Raw genomic sequence first — 20,073 nt, 5'->3', positions numbered from 1 at the left:
AGCTCACCAGATGCATTGGGCGTAAGTGCACTGTTGGAAGCCACTGGGGGCAGGAGGGAGCCCACCAGGCACTGTTCGCTGCTCAAGGGTCTTTGTGTACATGAAGAGCACATGGAACCACATCGCAGCTCTGTGAACTCTTGCCCCACTTTGCAGGTGAGCATGTTGAAGCACAGGCATTAAGCGACTTCCCCAAGGTCTTCCTGGCAGGTCAGCTTTAGAACATGATGCAGACACAGGCCTGCTTGATGCTAAAGGCCAGGCTATCTCTAAAGAAAATGTAAAGCACTTCCTCCTCCATGCACGGTTTTATCTCGCGTCTGTACTTTTAGAACTTCCTGTCGCTGAGCCTCTGCTTTGCTGGTAGGCTGCTTTAACTTCACCTCATGATAATGTACCAGACTGGTGTTATATGAAGATGTTTTAAAAGTGTTTTTTTCTGGAAACATGCTAAAGTTGCATCTCTACTATATGGAGATGGGAGCAGTCACTTCAAACCTGTTTTGAATCTTTAAAACCATGTGTCCCCTGTTTGAAAGTCTAATCATAATTCAGAAGAGTAAAGCAGTAAGTTTCTTGGTTTTTTTAAGATTTATTGAAATTTTTTAAAGGTTTATTTATTTATTATTATTTTTTTTTTTTTTTTTTTTTGGAAAGTCAGAAATACAGAGAGGAGAGACAGAAAGATCTTCCATTTGCTGGTTCACTCCCCAAGTGAACACCACGGCCAGAGCTGAGCCAATCCAAAGCCAGGAGCCAGAAGCCTCTTCTGGGTCTCCCATGTGGATGCAGGGTCCCAAAGCTTTGGCCCAACTTCTATTGCTTTCCCAGGCCACAAGCAGGGAGCTGGATAGAAGTGGAGCAGCTGGGATTAGAACCGGTGCCCATATGGGATCCCGGTGCGTTCAAGGTGCGGACTTTAGTCGCTAGGCCACCACACCAGGCCTAGCACTGAGCATTTTTATTAACCCTCAGGTCTGTACTTCTTAACTTAGATTTAGCCATGGTAAACCGAAGAAAAATACCGTGCTGCGACAACCTGTTTTTAAAAAAAAAATGTTCTTGTCTGCAGGCAACTCAGCTTACAGAGCGCCCGGCCTGTGTGAAGAAAGATTACTCCAACTTCATGGCATCCCTGAATCTGCGCAACCGCTATGCAGGCGAGGTAATTCCCCTGCCCCTGTGTTCGAGGCCCCTTGAAGGGTCTTCTTGTTTGGGTGTCACCTGATGGCGGGGTCTGTGTCATATCAGCTGGAGCCTTTCAGACAGTCTGCCACCTGCCCGATAGGTGACTGTGTGGACCCATACTCTGGCTACCCTGCGGATTCCGTTCTTGGATCTGCTCTTTGCAGTGGTAGCAAACATTTGTGGAAGGCGTGTTTTATCCTGGACACCTAATGAGACACACACCTTTGTCCCAGTTTCTCAGGGAAAGAAGCCAAGACTCCTGCGATTAAGTGAGCAAAGGCACAGGCAGAGCAGGTCAGCGGTCACATCCTCTGGCTCCACCAGTCAGCTCACCTCTCTGGGCTTCACGGTCCTCCTCCGTGACTCTCAGGAGCTAGTTGCCACACTCCCAAGGTCCATCAGTGGCCCTGCACCAAGAGACACACCTCCATTGCGAAGGACAGTGGCCTCTCCCTCAGGAGCCATGAGCTCCTCTCAGTAGGTGCTGACAGCACTTCTCTGTCTCAGGAAACTGCCCTAACAGCCTACTCCATGTTGTTCTGAAGACCCTGGAGTCCTTGGGGAGTTAGGTTCCTCTTTTTGGGAAAGGAGTCATAGCTCTTATCATGTTACGGTTAAGGAAGCCAGGCTGCCTGGTTGTTGGGGGAACAGATTATATCCCACTTTAAAACTAGGCTAATCTTGTTGAGTCACCACTTGGGCCTGGAGGAAATTTCTTCACCCAGCTCACATTTAGGCAGGCCCACCATGACTCAGAGCCTGGGCCTACCACCAAGGACCAAGATGGTCCAACATGGCGTTTCTAGAAGAGAAATTCTTATACAAGCTAGTAGGTCAGTGACATGAGCTTATCCTCTGCGTGTGTGGGCTATACGTTGGGAACAGCAAGGTGCTCTCCAGGACTACCGAGTGTATAGTCAGGTGACTGCCCAGGCATCACCCACCCACGTGCCTCTGGATTTAGGGGAGGCCGCTGACGGGCATGCTTCCTGCAGGTGTATGGAATGATCCGCTTCTCGGGTGCCACCGGCCAGAGGTCCGACCTGAACAAGATGATGGTCCAGGATCTAAACTCAGCTCTGGACCAGAACAATCCTCAGCACTACACACAGGCCATGTTCAAGCTCACTGCCATGCTCATCAGCAGCAAAGGTAACGCATAGCCATACACACCATGAAGGGCTGGATCCTTCCTCGATGCATGTGCGTCTTAGCATCGAATCCTGGGGAAGGAACTGGCTGCAGGCTGGAGACCTCTGAACAACACGTGTCTGTTTTTGGTTCCAGATTGTGACCCACAGCTCCTCCATCATCTGTGTTGGGGCCCCCTGCGCATGTTCAATGAGCACGGCATGGAGACCGCCCTGGCCTGCTGGGAGTGGCTTTTGGCTGGCAAGAATGGAGTAGAAGTGCCGGTAGGACACTGACCCGGGGTTGGAGATGAAAAAAGGACTGTCCTTACTCCACCGCCCCTTCTAGACTGTATTGGGAATTCAGGGACACGCAGTCTGTTCAGGGTATCCCACCGGTGGATGTTTTTCAAGAACCCAGTAGGGGGCACCGTTTCTATGCTAAAATCTGAGGACGCTGCCTGGTTACCACACTGTGAATTTCAGAGGTCATTGTTGTCAAGGAAGTCTTCCTTGGCCTACTGCCCTTGGAGTGCGTCTCTGTTGGTGTGGCTTCTGGGTGGGGAGAAGGGGGGAAGGTGTGCTGGGCACCACAGTTGTTTCCCATGGGAGAGCTTTGAGGGATCTTGGAATATTTGTATCTGCATAAAGCTGTCTGCATCTGCTGGTTTACTTCCCCAGATGGTCACACAAAAGCTTCTTCCAGGTCTCCCACTTAGATATTAGGGGCCCAAGAGCTTGGGTCATGTTCCAATGCTTTTTCTAAGCCATTGGCATCCAGTGCTCAAACTGGCACCATTATGAGATGCCAGCATTGTAGGCAACAGCTTCACCCATAACGTCACAATGCCAGCCCCTCTCACTTTCATTTCTGGTACTTTACTGTCAAGCCAACTGTCAATACTGGACATTAAACCTGTTATACAATAGAAATCTAGCTAGAAATTTCATTTGAAACGTGCTTTTGCCCACTCAGAGTTCCTCTGAAGTCAGTGCTGACAGGAATTTATCTTAAAGAAGTCAACATCATGACCTTATGTGACATAGATAAGATGAAGCTCAGTTACAAATCACAGAGGGTTTTATAAGCAGCTGTTTGTCCCTGATTCCATACGTGTGGTTACTAAACCAGTGCCTTGGTAAAAGAATAGTGACTCTACCATGCATGGTTGTAGACTACTCCTTGCCATAAGAAGCCTCTTCGGAAGATAGACATTCAACAAAGATTCAGCAAACAGGCAAATTGTGGCAAGTTTTTGTTTTTGTTTTTTTTGTGTGTTTTTTTACACACAAATAACTTGTTATTTTGTCACCTGAATAATAGAACATACTATATTTTAATTTGCAGTGGAGTAAATGCACAAAAAATGCAACCCTCTCACCTCCATTCCTTACTTGAACAGTCAAATTAACCGAACCTTAAATTTCCACATCAGTGACCCAGAGAATGGCTTGATTAAGTAATCCTGCCCCTTCAAGTGCTGGGATCCCATATAGGCTCCGGTTCATGTCCCTGCTGCCCCACTTCCCATCCAGCTCCCTGCTTGTGGCCTGGGAAAGCAACAGAAGTTGGTGCAAAACTTTGGGATCCTGCACCTGTGTGGGAGACCCAGAAGAAAGTCCTGGCTCTCGGCTTTGGATTGGCTCAGCTCTGGCTGTTATGGCCACTTGGACAGTTCTCCAGTGAATGGAAGATCTTTGTCTCTCCTTTTCTCTATATATGTGCCTTTCCAATAAAAATGAAAAAAATCTATATTAAATACATATTAGTAAGATAATTTCCCCAATTTTTAAAATATTTATTTATTTTATTGAAATGTCAGATATACAGAGAGGAGGAGAGACAGAGAGGAAGATCTTCCGTCCGCTGATTCACTTCCCAAGTGACCCCAACGGCTAGAACTGCGCTGATCAGGAGCCAGGAGCTTCTTCCAGGTCTCCCATTCGGGTGCAGGGTCCCAAGGCTTTGGGTCGTCCTAGACTGCTTTCCCAGGGCACAAGCAGGGAGCTGGATGGGAAGTGGAGTGTCTGGGATACAAACCAGCACCCATATGGGATCCCGGGCGTTCAAGGCAAGGACTTTAACTGCTACACTATCGCGCCGGGCCCAAGCATGAGCTACAACTTTACTTCATTTATTGTGTCTTTATGATTTGAGATTTTTTTTATAGCACAACAGCACTAGAGTGGGTGGTTACTGCCTAGAGAAAACATCACCAACAAACACGTGACATGGGGACGTAGACATAATTTTAAAAACTCTTAAGACCATATTTATTAGAGGAGTGAAGCAGAAAAGCTTATGTCTGGGATGCACTGTCTTAAACAGGAACTGTATCACATATACCGAGATCAGATGCTCTTACTAAAGCAGGTTAGAAGGATCTGTATGTACCATAAAGACAGCACAGTGTTTCTTATGTACAGGAACCTACATACCACAAGTTTAGGGTGCTGGTGAAGACAGTCCCTAATTAAATCCTTCAAGGCTGGTCTCCTGTGGATGTTGAAGAGTTCAGACAGCCAGGAGCTTCTTTGGGGTCTAGGTCCTGGTGGGTTTTGGTTTTTGTTTTTGGGCTTTGTTGTTGTTCTCTCAGGGAAATTATACTTCCAAAGGTGGAATTAGAAAGTTCAGGGCACCAGGTACTGGTCTGGTTGGTGGTAGTCATTTTAATACCTCACATTTGCCTGGAATTTTATACCTGTTCTGGGGTTTGTGTCAGCCACTCCGTTCTGAGTTTGGGGGCAGCATTTGGGCCTAATGGATCTCAGCGGGGGAGTCAGAGAGGAGCAGTCGGCAGAAGCCGACAAGGACATGGGCTCCACTAGTGGTTCCTGGACCCTCACTGTATGGCCAGTGTGGGTTCCCAGCACCGTTGGGTCCCCTGACAAGCAGGCAGAAGGACCCGGAATCTGCAGGGCGGCGGCTCAGAATCCACACAGAATGGCAACGTGTGTGATGAGAACCACAGCAAAGTCACCTGTGCCCTGGTCAGCTGTTAGTGAGCGCTGCCCGCGGTGTCTAGGACAGCTGGTGGCGCTGCCCGCGGTGTCTAGGACAGCTGGTGGTACTGCCAGAGAAGACTCTGCAGATGGTTCTGGGCCACTGGACTCGGCCGGCATGGCTCCTCCCCTGCTGCTGCGGTCCATCTTAGAATGCCTTTTTCTTCCCTCCCCCCCCCCAAAAAAAAAAAAACCAAGGTCCAGGAAATGAAGAAGATGTTTTTAAAGTTTATCCAAATATTTGCTGCTTTTCACACTCTTTAAGTTTTCTTCTTTTTAATTGTACAGAGTTTTCTTATTTTGTTTTTAGCATTTCCCCTACATGTAGACCTGCTGGAAATAAACTCTCCCTTAATCTTTGATGCAGACAAGTATTTTTTCCTAGATCTAGCTGACAGTTTCTTGTACTACATTGCTTTTGGCGTGTCATGGTTCCTCTGGTCTACGGAAAAGTCAGCAAGCAGTCCTCGTTGTTTTTCCTCCAGCTGCTTTGAGGACGATTCTGCTTCTCTCTGGCTTTGAGTAATTTGAGTGTACTGTGCCCAGATGTGGTTTCCTGTGTCAATCCTGGTGTGGGACTCACTGAGCCTAAGTTCAGAGGTTGAGGTTCTTCATCAGACTTGGAAAATGTGTAAGTCAGTATGTTGTGAAGTAGACTTTTACCCCATTCTCTTCTCCTCCTGTGATTCCGGACACACGTGTTAGTTGTTTGATGTTGTCTGTGTTTTTAGGTCATGGACTTTGTGTGTTGAGTCTTCTCATCTCTCACCCACACCTGCGTTTTCCTTTACGTTACTTTTTTGGCCTACGTATCCGTTCTCTTCTGTCTTACTCGTTCTGCTATAAAATCATCTTACATGTTTTTAGTTTCAAATATACTTCTGAGATACAGAATTTTATTTGATCTTTTTTACAGTTTGTATTTTTCTATTCAGATCCTTAATATCTTCACCCATCTTTTCATTTTTTTATGAATCTTTGCACATATTTGTAACAGTCATTACCTATGTTTTTAGATTTACTTATTTTTATGGGAAAGGCAAATACACAGAGAGGAGATAGAGATTTTTCTACCCACTAATTCACTCCTCAAGTGGTCACAATGGCCAGAACTGAGTCGATCTGAAGCCAATAACTTCTTCCGGGTCTCCCACACAGATGCAGGGTCCCAAAGCTTTGGGCCGTCCTCTACTGCTTTTCCAGACCACAAGCAGGGAGCTGGATGGGGAGTGGGGCAGCTGGGTTACAAACTGGCACCCATATGGGATCTCGGTGTATGCAAGGCAAGGACTTTAGCCCCTAGGTTACCACACCCGGCCCTGTTTTGGGTTTTAATGTTCCAAGAACATCGCTGTTTCAGGTGGAATCTTTTGACTCCAGTCTGTGCTGCCTACCTCTGCCATCACCAATAGCTTGACTGAGGTTGTCTGGTCTCAACCTTGCCTGGCCTTGTATACCACCCATCTCTGCTTCTACCCTGGCAGTGCTCTCAAGAGGACTTGTAACTTTGTTTCTTTGATTTTGTATTGTATTCTGTTGTGGTTTTCTTGGTGGTGTTTTGTTGTTTTTACGGGTGGTGGTGTTGTTTTAGCAATATAAGCTCCTGATGCAGAAAAATACAGAAGTCATCCATAGACCAGTCTTGGGACACACCAGGTTAAGCTGTCACATCCTGACTGCTCCACTTCAGATCTAGCTTTAGGTCCTTAAACCATTAACATGATGTGTTAAAACATTAACTGAAGGGCCCGGCGGCGTGGCCTAGCGGCTGAGGTCCTCGCCTTGAACGCCCCAGGATCCCATGTGGGCGCCGGTTCTAGTCCCGCAGCTCCACTTCCCATCCAGCTCCCTGCTTGTGGCCTGGGAAAGCAGTTGAGGACGGCCCAATGCGTTGGGACACTGCACCCGCGTGGGAGACCTGAAAGAGGTTCCTGGTCCCGGCATCGGATCAGCGCGCACCGGCCCGTTGTGGCTCACTTGGGGAGTGAAACATTGGACGGAGGATCTTCCGCTCTGTTGCTCCTCCTCTCTGTATGTCTGACTTTGTAATAAAAATAAATAAATCTTTAAAAAAAAAAAAAAAACATTAACTGAAGACTTTAGGGACCAAGCTCTCATACATGTGCCTTTGAGGGCACGCAAACTATCATCGAAGCATCATTGGTTTCCTGTGTCCCTAGTTTAGTTTTTTTAAGATTTATTTCTGTAAAGATTGTAAACAACAATACAATAAAATATATTATAAAAAATTTTTATTTATTTTTGTCGAAAAGTCAGATATATAGAAAGTAGGAGAGACAAAGAGAAAGATCTTCCATCCCCAAATGGGCACAATGGCCAGAGCTGCGCTGATCAGAAGCCAGGAGCTTCTTTCAGTCTCCACACAGGTGCCATGTCCCAAGGCTTTGGGCCGCCCTTGACTGCTTTCCCAGACCACAAGCAGGGAGCTGATGGGAAGCAGGGCTGCCGAGATACCACGCCGGGCCCCATAGCTTATTTCTTGATGTCCGTGGCTCCACTTCTATTCCCAGTTCCCAGAAGGTTTGGCATGGAGACAGTCATCAGGACACAGCTGTCAGACGAATGAGCAGGAATATGGCCTTTGCTTGGGGGTTCCTCGCCCGCAACTTCCTTGCTCCCTTTGCCTTACATGTGGCTGTGGAAAACCAGAAGGAGTTTGTCTTGTTTGTGTGACAGGCTGCTCTCAGGGATGTATGGACTGAGCAGCCCCGGGGTATCCTGAGCTCTGCACACAACTCTGTTGTTTATGGGTTGCATGCTCTTTGTCCTCATCCTGGTGGCCTCCAGAAGATTCCCGAGCCTCCAGGCAGAATAGAAACAGAGGCAGGATAGAAACAGGGCTGCCTGCTCTGACCTTCCTGGGGGCCACCCTCTGACTTCCAGCTTGCTCTTCGGCGCTGCTGAGCCTCCGTTGCCACCCTACCCAGCAGCGCCCTGGGAGACAGGGCTCAATACTGGCCACTTAGCTACCCTCAGCCCCATCGGGAGGGGAAGATAGGCTGAGCGCTTGAGGGAGCCAGTGTGTATGCCCTCTCCTGGCCTCATTGCATGCTCCGCGTGTTTTGGAACCCCAAGCAGCTGACTGGCATTGCTGCCAACCCATGGTGGGAAACTTGCTGGCCCAGGCCCCAGATGCTGCCTCCTGGTCTCCTGTGGGGAGCACCTGTAACTCAGATTCCCGACAGGAAGCCAAGCACACTCCCTCCCGCACCTGCTTGCCTTCTGCTCCACCACTTGGCTGTGCTTGGGCTCCTCTAGCCCTTTACCCAGAGGAATGCCAGGCTGAGCGTGGCTGGGTCCTGGGAGCAGCCCAGCCAAGGTGACTGCAGGTACCCCCTGCCTGACCTCACTGCCCATCCCCAGGTCTGACTAGTGGGATGTGTAAAAGGGTGGGGAGAAGAACTGACCTCTGGGGCTGGATCCTGATCCTGCCCTCATTTACTCAGAGGCCCTAGGCAGGCAACCTTACCTTGCAAAGTGCCCTTCAGGATTATTGGAAAGATTTTATAGGGTCAGGGACCAGCCAACCGAAAGGCTCAGGAAGGCCCAGGAAACATTTGGTCTGGCCCTGCCAGGGCAGCCACAAGTAGGACCCAAACTTCAGGGCTAAATTTGAACCTGATAATTTGTATGGCCTGTGAATTATGTTGCACACATCCAAATGACCCTTAACAGAGACCCCTGGTTGTGCAATTGAGGACCCACATGGTATCTGGGATGTCACCAGGTGTGGCACCACTCCCCGCCCAGGCCCTCCAGGCACCACAGACTGGGACACAGGATGTGGCCTGGGAAACAGACTGGAATGACTGCCCCAGACACTGATGAGGAAGACCGTGGGAAGGGAGTCATGGTAGTCTTTATTTTTCCTTCCTACTTTCCTGTTTCTGAGTTTGGCTACAGGAGCACACACTGCTCCTATAATTAAGGACAAACCAGTGGCCCCCATTTTGTTCAGCTTTTCAAAAGCACTAACATTTCCCCTTTGCTTGCAGTTCATGCGGGAGATGGCCGGAGCCTGGCATATGACCGTGGAGCAGAAATTTGGCCTGTTCTCTGCAGAGACCAAAGAGGCAGACCCTCTAGCAGCCTCAGAAGCCAGCCAGCCCAGACCTTGTCCCCCAGAAGTGACCCCCCACTACATCTGGATTGATGTACGTAGCCAGCTTCACCCCTTCTCTGTGGGACTGTGGGGGCCTTGGCATGCTGGCATGGCTGGCATGCCCTGTGAGGGTGGGTGGCACCTTGACCTGAAGGAGGAGGGTAACCATTTCTAGCCCTCTACCCAGCCCTGTCCCATCCACCCCACTGGTCAGCTCAGAACCCCAGACCCTTGGGCTAGCCCAGCCCCATCACCAGTGTATTTTCCTTCTCTCTCAGTTCCTGGTGCAACGGTTTGAGATCGCCAAGTACTGCAGCTCTGACCAGGTGGAAATCTTCTCTAGCCTGCTGCAGCGCTCCCTGTCCCTGAACATCGGCGGGGCCAAGGGCAGCCTGAACCGGCACGTGGCGGCCATTGGACCCCGCTTCAAGTGAGGGCCCTCTTCTGGGGGTTGCTGGGGTCCCTGGCTTGGGTGGGTGGGAGGGCTAATGCGATGTGGTTCATTATGCTTCCGTAAAGAGCAGAGCAGCCGTTGGCACCTGTTAAGGAGCTGTTGAAAGCATCTTCAATCACACATGGCCGTGAACTTGCTCTGACTGTCCAAGATGCCCCACCTCCACTCCTCTGGTTCAGTTCTGCCTCACTGTTGCCCCTGCTCCATCTGCCCCTCCCCTGAGCTCCCAGTCCACATGCCCACAGAACACTGACTGCCCACTGGGGCTTTGCTTCTTTATTTTATTTCTGCTTATTTACCTTTTTAAAGATTTATTTATTCATTTCAAAGTCAGACTTAGAGAGAGAGGAGACAGAGATCTTTCATCAAATGGTTGCCATAGCCTCCAGGGCCAGACCAGACTGAAGCCAGGAGCTTCCTCTAGGTCTCCCATGGGAGTGTAGGGGCCCACACACTTGGGCTATCCTGTGCTGCTTTCCCAGGCAGCTAGATTGGAAGTAAAGCAGCTGGGACTCAAACCAGTGCCCATATGGGATGCTGGCACTGCGGACACTCCTCAGTGAACCATCAAAGCAGTGGGCACTTGCCAAAGAGACAACAGGCATTCCCTCTGGTTCCCTGTGCCCACCCAGCACGGTGGGTGATCCTGACCCAGAGGGCTGCCGCCCCACCCACAGCCAGCCCTGCAGCTCACCCTGTACCTCGTGCAACGTAGCTCTCTGTCCCCGTCTTCGGGTGTGTCCCAGCGTGGACACTTGGTTCTTCCTGTGGTATGTGTGACCACTCGCTTCCTTTCCTGCCTGCAGCCTCAGCTGCTCCTCACCACTCCCCTTGGACTAAGCCAGCTGCCCAGCCATGACCCCCGCTGCCTGCCCCAGGCAGACCCCTGTGGCTCGGGTACAGGAGTACAGCTGCTGCTCTGGCTGGCTGAGGTGGCCTGGTCACACTGTCTCCCTCCCCGTGAGTGTCCAAAATACCCCAGCTCCTGCCACACCTGAGCCTCAGCTCCTGTAGCCACCTGCCTCTGGACCTGGGCACCCTGTTTCTTCCCAGCAAGACACTTACTCCAGGGCCCATCTTGCCGCCAGCTCCCACACGGTGACTGGAATCTGGTCCCGTGGGAGAGCCCCTCTATAGGTTTGGTGCTGCTTTTGCTTTGTGGAAATCAGTCAAGCAGACTCCCGTCCTCACCCAACCCCAGATTATAAACCCACTGCACGCAGGAACAGTACCTCCCCCGGCTGTCCCCTCATACCACCTGGCTCAGCACAAACCAGGTACTTGAAATTTTGTTTTGCTTTTATCTTGGATAAGATAGTCTACCCTTTTCACCGCCCGCAGATAATTTATGAGACCGAAGTCTGGCCCAGGCACATGACACACTTACCTCCTAACAAAATGAAGGTTTAGTTAAAAAAAATACTATGACTAGTCAGCACTCGGCTGGTGTCCCAGTCCATGCCCTCCCATCCAAAGGGAAGCTGTGCGGTCTGCGTGGGAGCCTAGCCCCGGGCCAGGGTCCCCACTCTGACATGGCACTGCCCGGACCCTCTCCCAGGCTGCTGACCCTAGGACTGTCCCTTCTGCATGCTGATGTGCTTCCCAACGCAACCATCCGCAATGTGCTCCGTGAGAAGATCTACTCCACTGCCTTTGACTACTTCAGGTACTCCTCCCTGCGACGTGCGTGCTGTGCGCAGGGCCTGGGGCCAGCCAGAGAGTCACCCACAGCAAACCGCCATCTGCCTAGTGTGTGGTCACCCACCTCCATGCTCATCAGCCTTGATGCCACCAATTAAATAGCTTCATCCAGCCTTTGCTCTGTACGCACAGAGAACAGTACACACAGTGCACTCTGGGCACATACGAGTGTGTGTGCATGCGCTTAGAGCTAAGCTCCTAAGTTGTTCTCTGTTCACTGAGTGAAGAGTTGAAGTGCATGCTGTTTGTGTTTCCTGTTAATGTGAATGGTTACTAGGTGAGAAATTGAAAATACGCAGTGCCCGGGGCTATGCAAAATGCAGCTCTATTTTCTGTAGACAATTTGGCTGTCATAGTCTGCCTCAGGCACTCCCTGTGCAGAAAGCTCCTGAAGTCTCTGTGAGCAGTGCTGGGAGGGGCGGGGGCAAGGGAAGAGCCCAAACCCTTCCCGTGGGAGTCAGTGACATCATGGGTGCTTGTTGTCAAGCTCCCCTCAGCTTATTGGGACTGGTTTCCCACCCTGACCCCAGACACTCAGCTATTGTCCTCTTGTGGTTGTTTTAAGTTGCCCCCCAAAGTTCCCCACTCAAGGAGAAAAGCGGCTGCGAGAAGACATTAGCATAATGATTAAGTTTTGGACTGCCATGTTCTCGGATAAGAAGTACTTGACTGCCAGCCAGCTTGTGCCCCCAGGTAACCATTGCTCATGGGGGTGGGGACAGGGGTGTGCTGTGCGTAGCCATGAAGGAGCCAGGGCCCAAGCCAAGGAGTATGAAAAGAACAGCAGGCCTCAGAGGCCCTTCTCGATGCATCGTCTCTTCTCCACTGCCAGCCTGGCTCACAGCGCCCACTGAGCCAGTGCTGGGCTCAGGCCAGTGTGCCCCATGACTAAGACGTGGGCCTTGCCATCTGGTGGGAGGGAGACAGGTAATTGTGATACGAGAGGACCCCTCCAGGACAGGCACTTGGTCCTGCCAGAGACAGGGAACCTGCGATGGTTTTCTGGAAGTGATGACAGCCAAGCTGAGTCTGGAAGGGTGGTTGGGAGCTGGCAAGGGGACACAGGGCCAAAGGACACGCCTCCTGAGAAGCACCAAAGCGCCCACCAGCAGCCAGTCTCCACAGAAGACCTCATCCTCAGGCCTATGGCTGCTGGCAGACCACAGTTTGCAAGAGGAGCTGGTTTCTCTAGCCAGCTCCACAGCTGACCCCCCTGGCTGCAAGAAAGGAAGGAAAGTGCCAACACAGTGACTGACTTTTTTTTTTTTTTTTTTTTATTGGAAAGGCAAAGACAGGCAGATCTTCCATCCGCTGGCTTGCTCCTCAAGTGACTCCATTCAGCCAGGGCTGAGCAGAGTGAAAGCTGGGAGCCGAGAACTTAAGCCAGGACTCCTGTGGGTAGCAGGGACCCACATCCTTGAACCATCCATCACCTGCAGCTTCCCTGGGTGTTCATTAGCAGGAAGCTGGAATCAGAAGCAGAGCCAAGACTCAAACCCAGGCACTCTGGGGTATGGGATGCCTGTGTCCGAAGCAGCTCCTGAACCACCACACAAAGTGCCTGCCTTTATTCTACTTTAAAAGCAAGCTTGAGCCTAAGATAAATGAGAAAGCTTCCCACCTAGAATGGTTACGATGGAAAACTTGTCGCCATCCAGAAGGCTTTGTTCTGCAAAGCCCACCTCACCAGTTCCCATGCTGCAAAGCAACTGTGGGCTGACACCGAAGGCCTCTTGTCTGGGCAGAGTTGGCGTTCTCTGTGTACTGCCTTTGCTTGAGCTGACTCATCCCAGAGCGGACACTGTGTTTGCCCACAGATAACCAAGACACCCGGAGCAACTTGGACATAACCGTGGGTTCCCGGCAACAAGCCACGCAAGGTTGGATCAACACCTACCCCCTGTCCAGCGGCATGTCAACCATCTCCAAGAAGTCAGGTCGGTGGGAGGTTCACTGCTGCGCCCACCACGTCCTGGTGGCCTGATGAACGCGCACTGCCATGGCCAGACCGAGCACTGCAAGACGGGATCACAGGCTGCGCAGGCAACCTCTGGGATCATACCTGTGCTTGTGTTTACTCCCTAGGCATGTCCAAGAAAACCAACCGGGGTTCCCAGCTGCACAAGTACTACATGAAGCGCAGGACGCTGCTGCTGTCCCTGCTGGTAAGGCCCTCAGGGTTGCCCCTGCCAGCACAGGCAGATGCCACACTACTTGGCAGGAAGGGTGTGTGCACGCCTGTCAGAGGCGCTCAGGGCATTGGGTCCAATCTCCCCAGGCCACTGAGATCGAGCGTCTCATCACGTGGTACAACCCGCTGTCGGCCCCGGAGCTGGAGCTGGACCAGGCTGGAGAGAGCAGTGTGGCCAACTGGAGGTCCAAGTACATCAGCCTGAGTGAGAAGCAGTGGAAGGACAATGTTAACCTCGCCTGGAGCATTTCTCCTTACCTAGCCGTGCAGCTGCCAGCCAGGTGGGCACCCCTCCCTCTGGGGTGAGGGTCCAGTTGGGTCCTGAGTGGAGAAGTGATGTAACCCTCTCTCCCACCCAGGGCAGCCAGGAAGCTGTAGAATGGGCCAGGTCTTGGCCCAGGACCCCCAGGCTGTCTGTACGTTCCAAGGCTGCCCACACACAGCAGTCTCTCCACCTCATTAGAGTCTTAATCTGGGGCCATGGCATTTTGGGGCTCAGGAAGAAGCCGGGGCCACACCCTATTTCCAGGAAGAAGGCAGTAGCCAGAAGCTGCCATTCCTGGGGTGTAGGGATATAGGCTACAGGGACGTGCTTGCGAGGAGTGGTTGAGTGTCCTTTGAACTCTCCTGTGGCAGCTCTTAGAAGGACCCAACTTAAGTGGAAAGGGAACGGGGCTACAGAGACTCACGTGTGGCCATCCTGCCAGGCAGGTCCAGCCTCCCTGCAGACAGATACCTCTTCACATTGAGCCCAGAGTTGCCCCTTACTGCTTGCTGCCCGCATCCTCAGAGCAGGCCCAGACTGGTCATCCCACATTGTTTCAAGGGAAAGGCTCCCTCGCGTTAGCCTGGGGCAGGAACAGCAGAAAACATGCCTGCCCTGCCCCCGGGGAGATGACGTGTGCCCCCTACGGCACATTAAGATACATCTCCCATGGATGGGCTGCCGTGGGGGGCATGTGGTGTGGAAAAGGAGTGGGATGCTCTAATGGCAAGGACTGTACAGTGATAATTCCTCTTCAAGAAGGTTCTGCATTCCCCCATAGCTCATCCTTCTAGCCTTGAGACTCATCAGTAGATTCATAGTATAGACATCTGTGTGTCACTCGGCATCAGCCAAAATCCCTCCAGGTCAGTGTCACTCTCCAGTCTCCCCCCCCCGCCACGGTGGCCAGGAGGCTGACCCACCCACACCCCCTGTGTGTCCTAGGTTTAAGAACACGGAAGCCATCGGGAATGAAGTGACGCGTCTGGTTCGGCTGGACCCAGGAGCTGTTAGTGATGTCCCCGAAGCCATCAAGGTAACATGAGCCCATGCCCCCACGGCCTTGGTTCAGATTGCACACACGGGAACAAGAAAATAAACAGTGACCTCACTGGTGTGAATGATTTGATGACGTGTGTTTCCCCATCTCAGTATGTGGCACCTAGGTTTCCAATGACAAATGCTTTATAGGTGTCACTGTTGGGGGTCATCCTTCTGAGCTGCCCTGTTCTGCTCTCCCCAGTTCCTCGTCACCTGGCATACCATTGATGCCGATGCCCCGGAGCTCAGCCACGTGCTGTGCTGGGCGCCCACAGACCCTCCGACAGGCCTCTCGTACTTCTCCAGCATGTATCCACCACACCCTCTCACAGCGCAGTACGGCGTGAAAGTCCTGCGGTCCTTCCCCCCGGTGAGCCCAGAGCTCTGCACGAGCCAGCCTGGGGTGGGCCCCTCCAGGAATGCTTGAGTGGACAGAAAGGGGACCAAGCTGGTCCTTGGGCTAGGGACCACAGAGCTCGCCATCATTCCCCACCCAGCATGGTTCAAGCAGATGCAGAGGGTAGGTTTCCAATCTAGGTCAGATGTGTTGGGTTTCGCAGCTGCAGTTAGGCGTTGAAAACATAGTTGAGTTTGGTTCCAGAGGTGTTGCCCTGGCCAGTCTTGGGTTAGTTATGAGCAGACTGCCCGCGATAACCACCTGTGCCTTTAAACCCTGCAGTGAAGGCTCACGGCAACCCCATGAGACAGCCCTGATGATGGGTCGGGGAGGTCAGTAGAATGTTCTGGAGCCTGGCCCACTGCAGGCCCAGCCCCATGGAGTGCCATCACCTTGGCTCCATTTCCCAGAGACAGACTTCTCCTTTAGGCACAGGAGCCTTCCTTCTTTGGTTTCGTTCTCCAAGCGTCTCAAGCCACTGGTCGTTGCCTTGCCGCCCCTGGGCCTCCTCTGGTCTCAGCCTTGCTTGAGGGCAGAACCAGAGCCGGGCAGGGGCAGGGCCTGCCTGACACTCAGAGGTCACAGTTCCTCTTCCTCTGCAGGACGCCATCTTGTTCTACATCCCTCAGATCGTCCAGGCCCTCAGGTATGACAAGGTAGGCTGCACGGATACTCTCCTCTGCACCCCGGGTCTGTGGGGGGCCCCACCCTCTACGTCCCACCTGTCGCCACCCTTTCAGGCTCTGCAGGGTCTCCCCACATCCCTGGGTGCCACACCTGCTGCCTGTCCCTCAGTCACCAGTGCCCCTGGTAGGGAAGTCCCACTCTCCACTGCCTGCTTCTGAGGCCCATTCATGCTCTATGATTGTTGGCAGCCTCTTCCTCTGTGTGGGCAGCCTGGGTCCCTTTGCGTGGGGGTTCTAGTCACTGCAGATCACCTGAGCTCCCAAGTCTGGCTCCCTCACTGCTTCGGCGGGAAGTGGAGAAGAGAAGCCCATGGGATGATGTGTGTGCTAGTCCGCTGTGGGGAAGAGTTGGCAAGCAGCACAAGCAACAGACCTCCCTCCCTCCTTCCCACCCTATTCCACTCATTCCTATATTTAAGATTTATTCATTTGAAAGGCAGAGTTCCAGAAAGAGAGGAAGAGCCAGAGCAAGGGAGATCTTTCTGCTGGTTTACTCCTCAGATGGCTACACAGGCAAGGATTGAGCAAGGCTTAAGTCAGGAGTCAGAAGCTTCTTTCAGGCCTCCTTAAGCACTTGAACCATCCTCTGCTGCTTTCCCAAGTGCATGAACAGGGAACTAGATCAGAAGTGGAGCAGCCCAGACTCGCGGCAGTGCCCCTGAAGAATACTGGGTCCTCACACCAGCCACACCACAACCGCAGCTCTTTGTTATTTTCATTTATACTGGGACACTGAAGTCCAAGCCCTGTGTGGGCAGGGCTGTGTGGTTTCCCCGGAGCCTGCCTCTCCTGAGCTCGTCCTGGCTGCCTTCTGTGTCCTTACCTGTCTTCTGGAGAACACTAGTCAGACTCGATTAGCCCCCATCCCCCACCTACTGACCTCAGCGTGAATTTGGGGAATGCTGATATTGGGTTCCTAGCAGTGTCCCCATCCAGCGAGCGTCCAGCACAGGCATGTCACAGAAAACACCCACCGAGGGGCCGACCCAGGCCTTGTGGCCATGCTACAACTAACCCACCCACTGGGGCCCATCTAAGTATAAATTTGCCTTTTTTTTTTTTTTTTTAAGATTTACTTATTTTTACTAGAAGGGCAGATTCACAGAGAGAAGGAGGGAGAAAGATCCTCTATCTGCTGCTTCACTCCCCAAGTAGCTGCAATGGCCAGACCTGAGCCAATCTGAAGCCAGGAGCCAGGAGATTCCCTTGGGTCTCCCACGCGGGTGCAGGGTCCCAAAGCTTTGGGCCATCCTCGACTACTTTGCCAGGCCACAAGCAGGGAGCTGGATGGGAAATGGAGCAGCAGGGACACGAACCAGTTTCCATATGGGATCCCAGGACTCACAGGGGGAGGATTAGCCAATTGAGCCATCACATGGGGCCCCATAAATTTGCTTCTTTTTTTTTTTTTTTAATCTTAGGAGGTTTATTCCAATGGGGCAGGAACAGGGTAGAGGTGGTGAAGATCAGGAAAGAAGGGGAGAGAAGAGAGAGAGAGAGCCGCACCTGGGGGCCCTTTTTATAAATTTGCTTCTTAACGTAAAGTTGCCAAGTTAGAATCACTGAGTAGGATGTGTAATCTGCCGCTTCCAGCCGATCCTCTCCCTGGCCGTTTCTGTAAGCCTTATGGCTCACACTGCCTGAGGCAAATGATCGTGGATGAAAAACACTGAAGACTGAACATCTGTGGTTTCTCTTGAGGTCCATTTGTGGGTTAGAATTAGGAAACCCGTAGCAGCAAGATACCTGAAGTCTTACCAGTCTGTGGTAACCTGCCTGCCCACTCCCCAGGAGAGGACATGGAGCCAAGGGATCTATCAAATGAGTGGCAGCATGTGCAGGGACGGGTGTGGCCTCTCCTACAGGCATTGTGCCCTTAAACTGGAGTTACTCCAGTGAGTGCCAGAGAAGGACCAAAAAGGAACGAGCAAGAAGATGTCTGGGATGGTGCCTGTAGGTGTGTCTTGTGAAGAACCACCTCTGTATTAGCTTTCTGGAACTTCCCTATCATTTTGCTTCATTATTCTAAAACCTTACAAAGGAGCCTTTAATTGATATCTCTGATCCAACAGTCTCAAAACTTGGTTTGCAACTTGTGGTTCTGAACTCTAGGTGTCCAGCCTGTGGACTTGCAGGCCCCACGGGCTCCCAGCCCACACAGGCTGCAAGGCCTCACTGCCCTAGCTTTGGCGAATGCCTCTGCAACTGGTGGGGGCCCCAGCCTTGGGCTTACAGCATCCTCGCCCTTCTACAGATGGGCTATGTGCGTGAGTACATCCTGTGGGCAGCATCCAAATCCCAGCTGCTGGCACACCAGTTCATCTGGAACATGAAAACCAACATCTACCTAGACGAGGAGGGACACCAGAAAGACCGTGAGTATTCAGTCCCTTTCCCTCCCCGTCCCCACCCCACCATCGGCTGCCCAGAGCTTTCCATGGGTGCAGTGTTTGCTGTCTCAGCCTGTACTTCCCACACTTGGGGGAGATGCTTTACACATAGGGGGAGCAGCCCCCCTCTTCCCCAAGGCCTCTGCTGCCCATTCTGCAGTCCCCAAAGTGTGTGTGAGAGCTTCCTGCCAGGAGCTGCAACTTCCTGTGACAATGGGTCACAGCCCAGGGCAGGGGGTCTCGGGCCTGCCTCAGCTAAGCTGTTGAGATCCTTCAAGCTGTCAGTTGCTGCTCAGAATTAGCAATTAAAATAAGAGTTTAAAAAATAACCAGCCATCTTGTCAAGAATCACCCTAAGAAGGGACAGGAAGCTGCTGAGCTCCTGGGAGAGAAAAAAACAGGTTGGCTCCCTTTTTTGTCACCTTCAAGACAACATCTGCCAGAGATTAGTTCGGTTCAAAAGGCAGACAGATGGCCGGAAGCTGCTCAGAACAGCATGTGCTTCACGCACCACAGGGGCACGGGGTGCCCATCCTGCTTCCTCCCACAGAGCCTGAAAAAAGACACGGTTCACGACACTGACTGGTTACACTGCTGCACCAGCCTCCCCTTCGCTGTGATGCAGAGCTCTGCTCGACCAGCATGGGCAGCCTCACGCCAGGCCCAAAGAGCACAGGGCAGGGGCCAGGGTTCTCCTGAGGAGCCACCCACAGCCCCCACAGCAGGGCTCAGCTCCCCCCTTTCCTGGGCAGCGGACATCGGGGACCTCCTGGAGCAGCTAGTGGAGGAGATTACAGGCTCCTTGTCCGGGCCAGCCAAGGACTTCTATCAGCGGGAGTTCGATTTCTTTAACAAGATCACCAACGTGTCAGCCATCATCAAGTGAGTAGCAGCACCTGAGAAGCCGTCTCTGGGCTCTCCCCTCACAACCCCTCGTGGGCATCACCCTGGGGTGGGGGTTGGGAACACTTCACAAATATTCAGGTGCAGGCCCAGGCCAGCCCTGCTAGATAAAGGCAGTTGGCCAGTAATGCCTCAGGCACGGCCTGGGAGGAGGCCCCCAGACCTGGAGGATTCCCAGCACTTGGAAAACACATCTTAGTCACTTTCCAGATAGTGCACCCTGCTTGAGGCCGCTCTGCTCTCCCAGCTCTAAAGGGTGCTAGCAGTGTCTGGAAAGCCAGACCAACCATGCAGCTCTGTCACGCCTTCCCTGGGAACCAAGCCCGTCCTTCTCCAGATGTTGGCAGCACTGTCCATGCTGGCTGCAAGCCCAGGCAGGAGTTGTTGGTCCCACCCCTAGCCACCTCCTTCCCTGGGCTGTCCCCAGTGCCTAGATGGGCCTCCCCCTCTCACTGTGCTGCCTGCCCGTATGTCCTAAGACCTGGTCCGCAGCTGGGCGCTGAGCAGGGTAGCACTGCTGACTGCTGCTAGCCCACATACATAAAGGACTGGGGAAGAATGACACTTCCTGGGCTGCTTCGGGCCCTTGGCCAGGTTACAG

General features: G+C 52.3%; 1 protein-coding gene across 1 annotated transcript in view; it reads left to right on the top strand.

Moving 5' to 3' along the window:
• PI4KA (phosphatidylinositol 4-kinase alpha) overlaps nt 1–20,073 on the top strand; it is a 102,180-nt gene that overhangs the window by 76,697 nt on the left and 5,410 nt on the right. Inside the window, exons 30-44 of the mRNA XM_004592047.3 lie at nt 1,073–1,165; nt 2,184–2,340; nt 2,476–2,603; nt 9,338–9,496; nt 9,723–9,874; nt 11,457–11,564; nt 12,165–12,292; nt 13,417–13,536; nt 13,685–13,764; nt 13,878–14,071; nt 15,001–15,091; nt 15,299–15,466; nt 16,096–16,149; nt 18,434–18,554; nt 19,322–19,451. Of these exons, the coding sequence (XP_004592104.2) occupies nt 1,073–1,165; nt 2,184–2,340; nt 2,476–2,603; nt 9,338–9,496; nt 9,723–9,874; nt 11,457–11,564; nt 12,165–12,292; nt 13,417–13,536; nt 13,685–13,764; nt 13,878–14,071; nt 15,001–15,091; nt 15,299–15,466; nt 16,096–16,149; nt 18,434–18,554; nt 19,322–19,451 (1,883 nt within the window). The remainder of the gene's footprint in view (nt 1–1,072; nt 1,166–2,183; nt 2,341–2,475; nt 2,604–9,337; nt 9,497–9,722; nt 9,875–11,456; nt 11,565–12,164; nt 12,293–13,416; nt 13,537–13,684; nt 13,765–13,877; nt 14,072–15,000; nt 15,092–15,298; nt 15,467–16,095; nt 16,150–18,433; nt 18,555–19,321; nt 19,452–20,073) is intronic.

Source organism: Ochotona princeps, chromosome 29 (assembly GCF_030435755.1).
Source record: "Ochotona princeps isolate mOchPri1 chromosome 29, mOchPri1.hap1, whole genome shotgun sequence".
Taxonomy (NCBI): Eukaryota; Metazoa; Chordata; class Mammalia; order Lagomorpha; family Ochotonidae; genus Ochotona; species Ochotona princeps.
This window is presented reverse-complemented; position numbering and strand designations above follow the sequence as displayed.